This window comes from Dysidea avara, chromosome 7 (assembly GCF_963678975.1).
Source record: "Dysidea avara chromosome 7, odDysAvar1.4, whole genome shotgun sequence".
NCBI classification, from domain to species: domain Eukaryota; kingdom Metazoa; phylum Porifera; class Demospongiae; order Dictyoceratida; family Dysideidae; genus Dysidea; species Dysidea avara.
Genome location: NC_089278.1, coordinates 8,889,910 through 8,904,188, shown reverse-complemented (window position 1 = coordinate 8,904,188; position 14,279 = coordinate 8,889,910). Strand labels below are relative to the sequence as shown.

Here is a 14,279-nt window from a genome sequence, read left to right as displayed (position 1 = left end):
GATATGAAAAAGGTGCTATTCAAGACAAAGGTTTTTGTCTGCAGGAAAGACCTTTTGCTACTGTCATGGTCCAGAGGAAGGACTTATGATTGCTTGTGATAGTCTGGACTGTCCAATTGAATGATACCTGTAAAATGCCTTGATTTGCCTTCTGTTCATAAAGGGAAGCGGTACTGCCCTGATTGTTTCAAACTACAACAACTATTGGAGACTTGAAATGACTCAGTTGTGGTTTTGTGGTCCTCCCCAGATTACAGTGACTGTGGCTATAGTTGAATGACTCTAGTAATAGCATAATCAGAAACATTATAATCAGGTGAGATTATTCATTGGCATGGCCTACAATATATGCTTGTTTGCTCAACTTCAAGTGTAGTAGATCCTTTGGTAAGTGTAGGGATATGCAGATGTACTTGCATAACACCAACTGACTCTGCAATATCAAACCCATGATCCGCCAGCAATTTGGATAGTAATTCACAATGCTCAGTTAGATATTTGTCACTCATACGACCACCCCATGTATTTGAAACAAATGCTACCACACCTTGAGGAGCAATTCCTAGCAAAATTTTTGCAGTCTTCTTGTTCTTATAGTTGGACCAGGTAACAGCACAAGCCTCCAAATTGGATGGACACTCAATAAAATTTCAAAACAATCAATAATGATTGCTACTGATTTATTGAATGGTGCTAGGAAGCATTTTGGCATGGTTTTGCATAGATTATCATGGTCAGGCCAGACAATTAGCTTTTCTAATCTGATGTCCATCTGCACAATCCATTTTGAAAGAATTCTGGATACAGTGATAGAGACACTTGAAAGCGGTATGCTAAATCTTGCAGGGGGAGTGTTCAATGAAGCTTCAACAGAACACACAAATTCTTGAAAGGGGGACAACTTGGTGGCCCACTCTCCTCGCATTGTCTTGTGTACATGGTCAAATACTGACTTGACAACATGTAAATTAGGTAAGCCAGTATAAAACTGCACACAAGCATCATCTACAAGTGACTGTTATTAAATATTTAAAAAATGACACACATGATCAGACAACTTCTTTATCTTTGCATAACAAGCTGCTAGCTCTTCCCTCAAAGGTTTCACTATACCAACACATTTACATTTACCTCCTACTGATTCAAGAAGGGCTTATTCCATTTCTCCATGTCCAATTTCACCGCTGACCGATATAACTTCTTCCTCAAGAAGTTACTCTGCAACAGCATTTGTAGCAGCTTCAGCTACAACAAATTCATTAATATCTGATTCAGTTTCTTCCTTTATAGCATCATTGGTCTCTTTTGAAACAAAACTCTCAAGCTGATGTAATAATTTTGATTCCTGTTGTTGTTTGGCTTGCTGCATGTCTCTCTTCCTATTGGCTCTTTCATGACACATCACACCACGTATCACAGCAGAAGCACAGGTGGTAGCCAAGATTAATTGTTGGTAATGAATCTGTGTCAATATTATTATTATATTTGTTACTGTGCAGAAATCAAAAAGATTGTTGTGCACAGGTGTGATCATAATGCATGTTCAGGTTGGTACAAAACTCATCTAAGGTAGGGGAGTGAATTCCAAAGGGGGGGAGTGTGTTCCAGAGACTGATTGTAGAAAGGAAAAAGGAAAATTTATAAGAGTGACAAGCTGTTTATAATATCCTTCCCTTGATGGACGATGATTAGGTATTAGATCATTTGTAGATATACTTAGATTGCCATTAATTATCTTATACATTGTAGTTATCTTAGACTTGTTTCTTCTTTCTTCGAGGGTAGGTAAATTTAATGATGACATCATTCTTGTTACACTATACTAAAAATTATTGTAACAAAATCTGGCTGCTCTCCTTTAGATGGATTCAAGTTGGTTTATATTGGTGTGGGTGTGGGGGCCCAGACAGAGGATACATATTCAACAATGGGGCAGACCATCATCTTGTAACAATTGTTTTTAACAGAAACAGGGCATTGGTGAAGATTACGACGCAAAATCCATTAACCTGGTTTGCTTTGCTAGTGACTCTTTGAATGTGTTCATTCCATGATAGTTTCTGGTCAATGGTGACCCCAAGATATTGTGTCAATTTCATCCTTACGGGATGCAGGTCTATCAGATACAAAATGACGAGAGCATGTAGACTTGATACTTTCCTAATGCTTTTACATAATCTGGAAATGGTGGCCACGTACCCTCCTCTCTGCTTTATCGACAGCTCCAACTCTTGCTTAGAATGATTCCTACTAATTGCAGGGATTCTGTAAAAGGAAATTCCCTTGTCTCACTTTTAGGGATGCGGCAATTATGCCAGAATAATTTCGAGCATGATGAGTATGTGTGGGAATCAGGAATTATGCTAGCATTTTGAGGTGATTATAAAGCTTTAACAGTAGGAAAATCTGCAGACTGCGCAATTCCGTTAAAAAAAATCGAGATACTCTAATAGAGCAGTCAGAAACTCTAATAGAACAGTCACTGAATATTATTTACTCTAATAAAGCAGTCACATTGACATGAAATGATCTAATACAGCAACTAGCTAAAGAATTCAAGACTATTTAAAGCTTAAACATCAATGAAAATGATCTGATACAGCAATAAACTGGCATTATTAGCCAATTATGGTGGCATAATTTTGGGAATAATGGGCAATTCTCCAAAGCATAATAGGTGATTTTTTGAGCACTGCTCATAATGCTCAATTTTTGGAGCATAATAGCCTCATGCCTACTCACTTTGACTGCATTGCACAGCTAGCCAACAAATGTACACATCACCATTGTTACCTTGCGTGTAATGTAGCTTATGCGTGGACAATACTTACAAGCTGAAAGAGCTCTAATAGAGTGTATCAATCTTTAAAAATGGAGGGGCTAAGCCCCCTCTAAAATAAAATAGCATCTCAATGTCTTAGATACTTGAATGATGGGTCTAATATGTTAATGGGTAGTAAGTCACAAGTCTCCTAGTGCAACTCTCAAGTGTTCTTTGCTACTGACAATGTTCTTTATGCTAGATCTATATAAAACAGATAAGGTGTAAGCAGTTCTTTTGAGTCAATTCACATGGTCACACAATTTTCAGAAAGTAACTAACACTGATAGCTAATGGATATAATAAAGGATACCTTATTCCTGTAAAGTCATTTACATACATGGCATTTATGTACATAGGTAGAATCTGGTAACAGGGACTATTTCAGATTGTTTTGAGGGCATTAGTTAATTATTGGTACTGAAAAATTCTTTTAGGACTAGTTACAGTGACCATGAGTCATATTATAATAACACAAAACCTATTATGTACACAAACCTGATATATGAAGTGTTAATGGTCCACTGGTATAGTCAACACCACCAATGGTTGCAGTACAAGTGATAGTACCAGCATCCTCTGCAGTTAGATCATTATCAGTTACACTTTGTGTTGTCTGATCAGTAGGAAAACAAGCTGGGTTACCACTATTATGAGCAGGGTTAGTGTAACATCCTGTAGTGTTCCACTGGTAGTTGGTCACTGTAAATTCTGACCCATTGCTTGATGAGACCATACACATCAAAGTGACACTACTCAATATGGGATAGTCATATGTGTTAGTAGATCCACTAACTGGTGTACCAGCTGGAGTACTGACTATAGTGACTGTAGGAACTAGAGAGCACAATTTATTAGCATAAGTACACACCCTAGTCTGGGATAACTGGTCTTATTACCTATTTAATGTATTCAGAAATTCCAGTTTTAAGTATTCAATGTGTTGTAGCTCTCCAATGGTTGGAAGCTATTTTTTAACATGTTTTTTTACACCAATTCCTTACCTTCAAGAGCATCCACTGTATAAATAGCCTACAGCCACCACGTTAAATAGTTTTAACTTAATGTTGACTGTATCAGGTGAGCTCCAAAAGGGGTGGGTGGTGGGGGTTGGAGGAGAGCAAGAGGCTATTTGCAAAATTAAAGAAGAAAGCGTATGGATGAATTAGGCCAATTTATGGGCCATTCAGGTCTCAAAAGCACAGCTGCAGGTTGTTATTTAACACCACAGAGCTGTACAGCCACATGCAGCCATCCCCAGGCTTTCCAGAGCTCCATTACAACTCCAGATGGAAAGTAGCCAGCAAAAGCAGATCACTCAAGTCTATAGCTGATTTGGATTGTGAAATTTGATAGTTGATTCATATAGCTTTGTGTTCTTGGTGAAAAATCAAATTTGCTGTTATGGGCAAAAAAGACCAGTTTTCCCAGACCCATTCACATATGTGAGTGCAGAATTTAAGGGCTAAATATTATATAATATATAATACTAGTGATAATGTTTCAGTCATCAAGAATCTAATAGGAGTTAGCGTAAGTCATTGATTATCGACCACCACCTATTATTGACTGCTAGGCTACACCAATTATTGACCAGTAGTATCCAATAATTACGTGATTTTACGAACATGCAAGTTAAGAGACTGTTGAATTTGTTCTCCCTTCAGCGCTCTTACAATGTTATAAAGACTAGAAATCAAACATGGAAAGGCATCAAGCGTAGTGGCATTGAACTGGCATAACAAGCTGATGAATCACCTGGTAGTACTGAAAGGTGATGAGCTTCGCAATGAACATGGTTTTGGTGAATGAGACAGGGTGAATGAAGCAGAATAACTACATGGTGTTCCATCTACTAGAGATGTACCGATATGGATTTTTCAGGTTTACTGATATCCGATATATCTGTACCTGAAGGAGTCGATACTGATTATATACCGATCCGATATATAATTACATGCTGTGAAAAGATATTACATATTATATTATTATATGTGTCATCAATATCAATGCTTTAGAAATGGTGCAAAGAAGAGCAGTATGATGGGTCACATCAAATTATGACTGGTGAAGTGGAACGAGCATTTCTTCTACTTTAGAGGATCTTTAGTGGCAGTCACTTGCACAGAGAAGACAAATATCAAGGCTCAAATTATTTTTTTAAGGCAGTTCATCATACACCAGGATTAAAAATCCCGGATCATTATAATCAAGAAACTTTAGTGCAATCAACTAGATCTTATCATCATTTACAATTCTCAATACCATTTATAAACACTATTCATATAAATTCCCAAGAACAATTGATGAATGGAGCCACTTACCCCACCATTTACTTGAGTTGGAATCAATCGATTTATTTGTAGTTAATGTAATTGCATGTATGTAAGTAGTTAGCTAATCTGTACTTGTGTATTTGATTTTTCTTGGGGCTGGTCCCCCTGGACATATCAGTAATTACTGGCCGTCCAGTATAATTAAAATAAAATAAATAAATCATACTGTATTTTGATAAAAATGAATGACAATTACATAGTAATTAATTTGTACTTTTGTAGCAGACGTATACACTGTAATCTCGTATCAATGATAGATAACATGTAGACAAAGTTCAACCAAGTTAACAGTCAGTAACGGTAAGTAGCTCCAACTAACGGGAAGTTATATTTTATATAAAATAATAACTCTGCCAGTTTTGGCAGAAGCCTTGATCATTTATCATCATAAACTTCCCCTGCACCAGAAAACAGCCGTTCTGAACACACACTGGTTGAGGGAGCTGATAAGTATTTCCTGGCAATCCTAGCTAATATAGGGTAGTGTTGACAGTTACCTTGCCACCATCTTAAGGGGTTCCCATGTGTGAAGTCAAGTAAAGGTGCTGAAATATATTGGTCAATTTCACTATTGTGTGTTGTTTCTTCCGAACTTGAAGAGGCAGACTCTGAAATGATCTCCGACAAACAACCCCACAGCTTGCTTTGCTTGATAGGGCCTCCATCACTTGTGGCAATTCTCTTGGTTCTAATTCAGTTTCTTCTAAAAAATAAGTGTACTCAGATAATAACATTTCCTTAGCACATTGCTGTGATGTGGTAAAAATTATCTTTGTACCTTGGATCAAGCAGTGTGGCCAGTGCTAAAAATTCTACATTTTCAATGTCAGCAGATCTAACATTCAACAATTCAAGCATCTTACGTTTCATGTTACGGACACCATGGTCATCATCTTGTTCTGCTAGCACTTTCATCAGGCCTCTTACCAGTGGTATGATCTGAGATATTGTACTTGAGTCTGCTGATATATTTTTTGTGATTTCTTCAATTGGTGTTAAAATGTTAATTACCTTTGTAGCAGTATCTAGCTGTGAAGATGTTAACACAGAAACATTTCCATTGGCACCATATGCTGCAAGTGCCATCTTCTGTTCCATTACTGACTTTAACATGTAGAGTGATGAATTCCACCATGTTGGCTCACCCTGTTTGAGATGGTGTTCTGGTAATCCAAGACTCTGTTGAATCTCATTTAGTTTGTCATATGCAATTGTTGACCTCTTGAAATGTCCTACAATTTGTCTACATACTGCAAGTAGGTCACTAACGCTTTTCTGACTTAACATTCCATTATTAACAACAAGTTGTAAACTATGGGCAAAGCAACCATAGGTAGCCACACCAGCATCTCTCATAGCTTTGTCCATGTTACTGGCATTGTCACGTAAAACAAGGTGTACCTTTGCTTTCTCAATTTTCCACTTGATAAGCATAGCGTTGAATTTTTCACAAATGTTACTTCCAGTATGAGAGGCCTGTAATTCTTCTACAGATAGCACAGCAGAAACCTTCTGAAAATTTTCATCAATCCAATGACTAGTTAAGCTCAAACGAGAATGAGAAGCCACATTGGTACTCCATACATCCGTTGTAAAACTGTAATATTCCACACCAGGAGCATGCACTAGTTTATGAAGCTCTTCTTTAATCCCAGTATAAATTTTGTGCAGTATTGTTTCAGTAACATATTTCCAATTAGGAAAATTATATTTGGGCTCTAGGGTATTAACAAGCCGTTTAAACCCTACATCTTCAACTATTGATATAGGCTGATAGTCAAGAGCTACCATTTCCAAGGCCGGAGGAGACGGTCCGGTTGGTCAGGCCTGAGCCGGACCAATAATCTGGAGTTGAACCAACTAGTTGACCAGCTCAAGCTATATTACTCTCATGCGATCTTTGGACGATCACATCTACATGTGGCTACGTACATTTTACAGATGTTATTGAAAATGCATGACACGAGTAGTTACCTAGTTTCTCAGCCTAACTAAAGCACAGAACTACACGTATAGTACCTCCAATTACCTTACAGTACAGCATAGCATTCGTATCGTTTTGTACAGAAATGATTGTGGGTTCTACGTACAGTATCACATGTGCTGACAGTTGGCATTTATCACGTGTAAGGCAGGTGCCTTCTTTGATTCTAAACCAGCACACTTATATCACAATTCAATCTTCATAAAATAATCATTAGCATTCCTTGGCTTGTCTCTCTTGGCTTCTTTTACTGGGCGCGGAAGGCTGGCAGTGACAAACCAGATGACTCATTCTGCGGCAAGAAGCTGTACACCGGTACCATACATTACATGGTGGCCATCTGGATGAGATGTTGAGTAGAAATAACTCCTCTTCAACTACCCACACGTCCTGTCGAGATACTGAGCAAACTCAGTCTCACCCACATAGCGCCATTTTCGAATACTGATTGGTCTCGTGACTGTCCACCAGTATATTTACGTGATGATCCGTTCACTTCATACAAACCAGTGTAGTATATAGTATACTGTATTTTTGTAGCTGTGTAGCTTTTTATTGTAGCTGTGTGAATTCACTGTATAGTACTTGTATCCTAGCTAAAGTGGGCCATGCTGCATGGGTTCCCTGTGAAATTTGGGGGGGAAAGTTGCAAGTTGCTAGCTAGTTTACTTTAAAATTTAGCATCAATTTTAAATTTTAAGGCATTTTTAAGCCTTTAAATTGTAAAAATTCTGCAGCTCCTGGGGGTTGCACCCCCAGACCCCCCTTGAACTTTAAGTAAATGAACCATACAGCAAGTTTCATGCTGTGTCCCCTGTATGTCAGGTCTACAATAATAGATAGTACAGAAAGTCTGCAGAACAACAGATAGGCTTGAGCATATTTATATAGCTAGCTAGCAGTGAAATATCACTAAAATTGCATATCTGAGTGTCTAATTTTCAAAAATTTCCTGTGGGGGCATGCCCCCGCATGCCCCCAGACCCCCCTAGAATGCTCGTGCTTTGCACTTCGCAGAGTGTGCTTTGCACACTGTGCAACAGCTCCTCTCTCATTGGCATGTATATAGTAGCAATTTCAACATTATAGTCGATGGCCTGACCAACTCAATTTTCCCTCCTCCGGCCCTGATTTCCCCTAATTGTTTATGAACAACAATCGCCCTTGAATCATCAATACTCCATTGTTTACTAACTTCTTTTGTACCTTGTAGTAACAACTGCCGCAATCCTATGAATCCACCTGCTTGCAGTCTCCCTTTTCTAGATGCTTCTCTTTGTTTGTCCTTCCTTTTCTTTAGTTCACAAAAATCGCAGTAGGAATTAGGATGACGAGATTGCAAATAATTAACTTAAATTCGTTGTGTTGAAGTTTTTTTGACTAGCACCTCCTCTTGACACCAAATCTCCGCAATCACTACATTTAGCAAACTTATTGTCTTCGGCTATCGTGAAATAGTCCCAAACAGGAGATTTCCATATAGTTCCTAATCGTGTTGGTGTAGAAGACACAATGGTGCTTGTTGAACTAGATGCACCAGAGCTAGAGGGCGAACTTGGCAAAGGTCTCTGTGGAAGAATCATCTGGCAAAAGTGTAAACAAAGGAGGAGTAGACATTTCAGCCATTTCGAACCGAGTAGACCATAATAGCAGCAATAACAAAACAGTAAGCATAAGTGCATTAAAAAGAATAATGCATGCGCAAGTATCTATCGGTAAGCGCCTATTAAATACCGATTACCGATATCAAGGATTTAGCCTTATCGGCAGCCAATCCAATCACTGATCCGATTATCGGTGCATCTCTACCATCTACAGCACTAAATACATAATTCTGGATGGCTGAAGCACAGACAAAACCTGAATGACCCTCATTCATAATAAAACTAATCCCAAGGAAGATAAATCTCGAGACTCTGATGATAAATTGGCAAGATTGCCATGGGACTGAGTAAACAGGTAGAGAAGTAGCTATAACAATCTATGAAAAATCAAAAAAGGGGTATTAAATGATCTTGTGAGAAGATCAGGAGTGTATTTTGTCTGAATGTCTAGCTAGCTAGCTATCAGCTACATTTCTGTACAAGGTCCCAATAATGTGATCTATTTGTTGTTGTGATCATTCTGCATATATACATCATATATGTTTTAGTGGTAATTGTAGAAGGTGAAAAAGAAGAGAAGAGGAACAAGAAGCTAATTAGGAGAGGTGCAACAAAGAAGGCAAAGTAAAAAGGAGGGAAATAAAGCGAAAGGAATGGAAACTTCAGAGATCTGCAAAATAAGTTGAAGGCACCAGTAGTGCCTGAGCCATACTTGACTCAGAAATGGTGAATATGATGATATTGACAGTGACTACAATTGCTAAACAGGCAGATATCCAAGGTGTGACATGATCTGGACTGTAACTTCCAAGGTGTCTCATCTACATATTGTATTCAGTGAAAAGTTGATGAGGGAATCGGTGGACTGTATACACTAATGAAAACTAGTGAATGGACAACTAGCTAGTGTTTACATGTTGATTATGACCTACATGTGCATATGTGAAGTATTATGTGAATGTATGTAAAATTTATCTAACTCAATGCGTGCATATCTCTTGAACAGAAAGTTCAATTTGATTCATTTTTTAGGTGTAGACCCTTGTCATGTTAGTGGTTAAGTTTTTAACATAGTTTTATTACTTGTACAAATTCATAGCGAGTTATGCTCCATTTCTTGGAATTGGTTGATAATTGATAATTGAAATTTACACGCAAGTCGATAATAGGTACAGACAGTCAATAATTGATAGATGCATGCCGTTCACTATAATTGCCACTATTCTTGTATACTTTTGTGGGGTAGATTTTCATAGTGTGTGTGTTTGGAGATAATAGATGCAGCTCCATCAAAATTTTGCTGCTTTACGATGTCGGATGCCCAAGTTATGGTGCATTAAAACTTAGGAGGTCGATAATCGATGACTTACACTACTGCTGAACAAAAGGTTTACAGTGTATTAGAAAAAAATGTGGTTGACGAAAGACTTGTTTTTCCACTTATGTCTCATGTGCATAGTCAACAATATCATTTAAGATTAAGTGAACATGTATATAGACAAATGAAGAAAGCTACATGAACATATATCACTTGTTACATTGCAATAAAATAAGTTACTTATCATGTGCACTATTTAGAATAAATTGTACCAGGTCAGCCATTATACCATACGATAAAAATTATTGCAGATTGCCGCCACTCAAATTTTGAGATGGAAATTTTCATATTTATAATACTAAATGCCATTTTAACCAAGCTACAAATTTCAAGGGGGATGGATAGCAGCAAAAATCATGAAAAATTTACCGATGGAAGAAACCACTGTAATGTACCTATGAAGCTCTAACAATGTTACAGTGTTGATTATGGACTATACAGTATTGCTTAACTTACCATCTATAAACTCCAATACAACTGATGCTGATTCATTAGTTTCCAGTATCATCACATTACATGTATATGTTCCATTATCTCCCTCCATCAGGTAGGTAAACTGAAAACTACTAGTGTAATTGTTACCACTACTACTGGTTGGACTGATGGTTACTCTACTGTCATTTGTAATAGTGTCTCCTCCAGGTCCCATCCAACTGATCATTACTGAATTGGACTCCACTCCACTAACTGTACCTACTCTGCACTTGATTATTTGGGGATTACCCACCATAGCTCCTTGTATTGGACCAGATGGTGATATCATAACTGTAGGAAGAGGAACTGTGGAGGAAATGAATACACAGCAAAGGAACATTGAACAATACACACTAACCCATCACATCCAGTGTAACACTATCATTAGCCATTACTGGTGGACTAGTGTTGATCACCACCTCACACTGGTACTCTCTACCATCATCAGTTGTGTTCAATTGTGAGATGCTGTAAGTGTCTGTGTGCACTACTGAGTTGTCTGTTGTGGAGCTAACATTGACTCCCTCCATCTTCTCAAGTTGTGTACCATCACTACTCCATATAATATCCACTCTACTGATGATACCTCTCTCAGTAGTCACACTACACTCCAGTGGTAGTGACTGACCAACTATCTGAGTGTTAGGAGCAGTGACAGTCACACCAGAAGTGGTTACTATAGTGGTTTTAAGTGTAAGGTATATAAGTTAATAACAGCAATAATAAATTACAGTAGTGTTTAATAGTAGAGATCAAAATTGAAACTGGGTCAGAGATCAGGTCATTTGGGTCATGTTTAATCTGGGTCAAGTGAGTCTCCTTCGGTTTATAGATCATCAGAGTCCAACCCAGATCAGATCATGTGTGACAATAGTATAACAAGCTTGACTGCACACACTCATACACACAAAGCAGATAAAAAAGCAAGCAAAGGCAAAGCAAGTATTTTATCCTGTAGTTTTCCTGATAGTTGGAAAGCTACCATTGCAACTCCAGTCTTAAAATCTCCAAACAACACTTCACTACCAAATTTTTGTCCAATCTTAGTCTTACCTGTTTTATCCAAAATATGTAACAATTTTAAACAGGCTGCAGGACCAGGTGTCCTACAGACCTTCAGCACTTGTGCTGTAAAGTCTTAATAAATAAAAATAAATGAATCAATAAAATTAGAATTGAGTAGTCTCTGATCAAATAATTGCCCATTTTTGTAAACACAACAAATTTTCTGACAAACAGTCTGGTTTTTGATATGGTTATTCCACCCAGGGTGTTCTTTTACATGTAACAGATTCTTTCCTAAGTGCTACTGATAGTGGCCAGTATGTTGGAACTGCATGTATTCTTAGATCTAGCTAAAGCCTCTGACTGTGTTGACCATAGTATTTTACTACAGAAGCTACTTTATTATGGTCAGTGTTGGGAGTAATGCGTTACTTATGTAACGTGTTTTGTAATATTATTACTTTTGTGGTAACTAAGTAATATAACAAAATACGCTATAAAAACAGGTAATATAACTCAAGTTACTTTACTTACAAATGTAATGCGTTACCTAAGTAATATAGTTACTGTAATGAATCTAATATTATGTAATATTATTACTTTAAGTAATGAAGTTACTAATCTCGTTAGTAATCCACTGAGTAACGCCTAGCCACAATGAAGTAATGAAGCTTATTCACCAGCTTTTTACTTATAACCAAGATTTGCACATTGTCCAACAATGCAATCATGTCACGTGATAAGGTGATTGTTTCACATGTGACAGCTTAAGGCTGTGGACACAAAGTAATATAATATGTAATATTATTATAGTTACTTTATTTATGGGTAATATGTAACTGTAACTAAATAGTTCAGTTGCAGGTAATATATAATATGCAACTAGTTACTTTTAAAAAGTAACTTGCCCAACACTGATTATGGTATTAATGGAGATGTTCTTTCCTGGCTAACCAGTTTTTCATATAGATCAGAAGGACACGACAAGTTAATTTTCAGGGCTCCTTGTTATCCAGGGGTTATATAAAGGTTGGAGTCCCACAAAGCTCTGGACACTTGCTTTTTTCAATCTATGTCTAAGATTTACGTAATGTTATACTGACATCAACATGTTTACTGATGACAGAGTTACATTTTAGTCATAGTGACCTTTTAACTATGGAACAGACCCTGCAGACTGATATTCAAAATGTTTGTTTGGTTTAGTAAATTAAAGCTTAACATTGTAAAATCATTATGTATGTTGATCGGCTCACATCAAAGAATCAGTGGAAAGTGTCTCAACTTATTTTTAAATAATTCTGTTCTAAAGTAAGTTTCTGTCACTAAGTACTTGGGAGTTAATTTTGATCAGTATTTTACTTGGGATTCTTATGTAAATTATGTATTTCAAAGAGTTAGAAGAAAACTTTGTATAAGTAATCACCTAAGACCAGTTGCTTTCAAAGTGCTTCAACTGTTGTATTAAGCGTTTGTGTTACCAATTTTTTGAGATTTCAAGTTTTGAAAAATGGCTGTGACAATCTTGAATCTGGAAGTAATTTGAGAGAAAAGATGATTTGAAAGTAATATTTAGGAAATAGTGAGACAAAATTGAAAAAAAGCTATAGATAGAGTGGTTATACGTATCCACACAAAAACAGCTTAGCTGTAAAAAAGAAAGGTGTGACTTCCAAAAGCCTGGGTAAACCTGCAGTTCGATTCCTGGGGTTGGAGGGATTTTTTTTCCTTACTTTGGCCCCTTTTCTGTTACACCTTTCCAGCTACTGTATAAGTCATTAAGTCTAAGTCCTTGAAACTAGGTTAGGTAATCCTAAGGCTGCAGCACATGTTGTTGTAGACCTTCAGTGCTGGTCACTGTAAAGTGTTAATAATAATTACATAACCAAGTAATAATAATAATAATAAAAAAGTTGTGAAATTACAGCCAAGAAATGGCTGTAATAATGTTAATATGAATCAATAGCCAAACCTTTTAAATAGCTTGGCTGTTTTACATAAATTTCACCTTTTGTCTTTTAAATGCCCAAAGCCAGCTTAATTTTCTCTTATCTACAGGATCCCTGGAAAAAATGAAGAAAGAAGCCTAACTTTGAGGGATTGTATTTCATGAATGCATGGAGCAATTTTGTTGACATTTGGTGAAAAGTGGCTGGCAGCTATAATACAAATCATGTGCTTTTGAAAAGAGACCATGGAGCTAAGTATGTTTGAAAAATGCATTTTGTTTCTTCCTATCAAAATACTCATGGTGCGGTGCATCTGCTTACTAGCTATTCTAATTTACCGTATAAGTGGAAATATTGGCGAGTCAAATATTTGGCGATTCTAACTAAAACACCGATTGGCGTCATTTTAATTTGGCGGATCCGTCAAACATTTAGGTTGGCGAAATTTTAATTTGGCGGTTCCGTCCGCATTTTTTACGAGATTTGTATTATAGCGCACGTTAATTAGTATTCTGTCATGGATACACATGCTGTCGATTCCTGCGTTCGTGGTTTCCAAGTGTATAGTGATAGATGGACCCCAGCCTTAGGAGAAATTCTCGTGTGTGAAATAGAGGACGGAAATGCCAGCGACTCGTACGCGGTCTCGATTAAGAAGGGAAGTGAAATTATTGGGCACGTGCCGAGAAAGATTTCGGCAGCTTGTCACTTGTTCTTGGGGTTTGGTG

The 14,279-nt window shown here is 37.3% G+C and overlaps 1 protein-coding gene across 1 annotated transcript in view; it reads right to left on the bottom strand.

Moving 5' to 3' along the window:
- LOC136260080 (hemicentin-1-like) overlaps positions 1 to 14,279 on the bottom strand; it is an 85,911-nt gene that overhangs the window by 24,645 nt on the left and 46,987 nt on the right. Inside the window, exons 20-22 of the mRNA XM_066053697.1 lie at positions 10,956 to 11,273; positions 10,580 to 10,903; positions 3,320 to 3,658 (exon numbers count right to left, since the gene is read on the bottom strand). Of these exons, the coding sequence (XP_065909769.1) occupies positions 3,320 to 3,658; positions 10,580 to 10,903; positions 10,956 to 11,273 (981 nt within the window). The remainder of the gene's footprint in view (positions 1 to 3,319; positions 3,659 to 10,579; positions 10,904 to 10,955; positions 11,274 to 14,279) is intronic.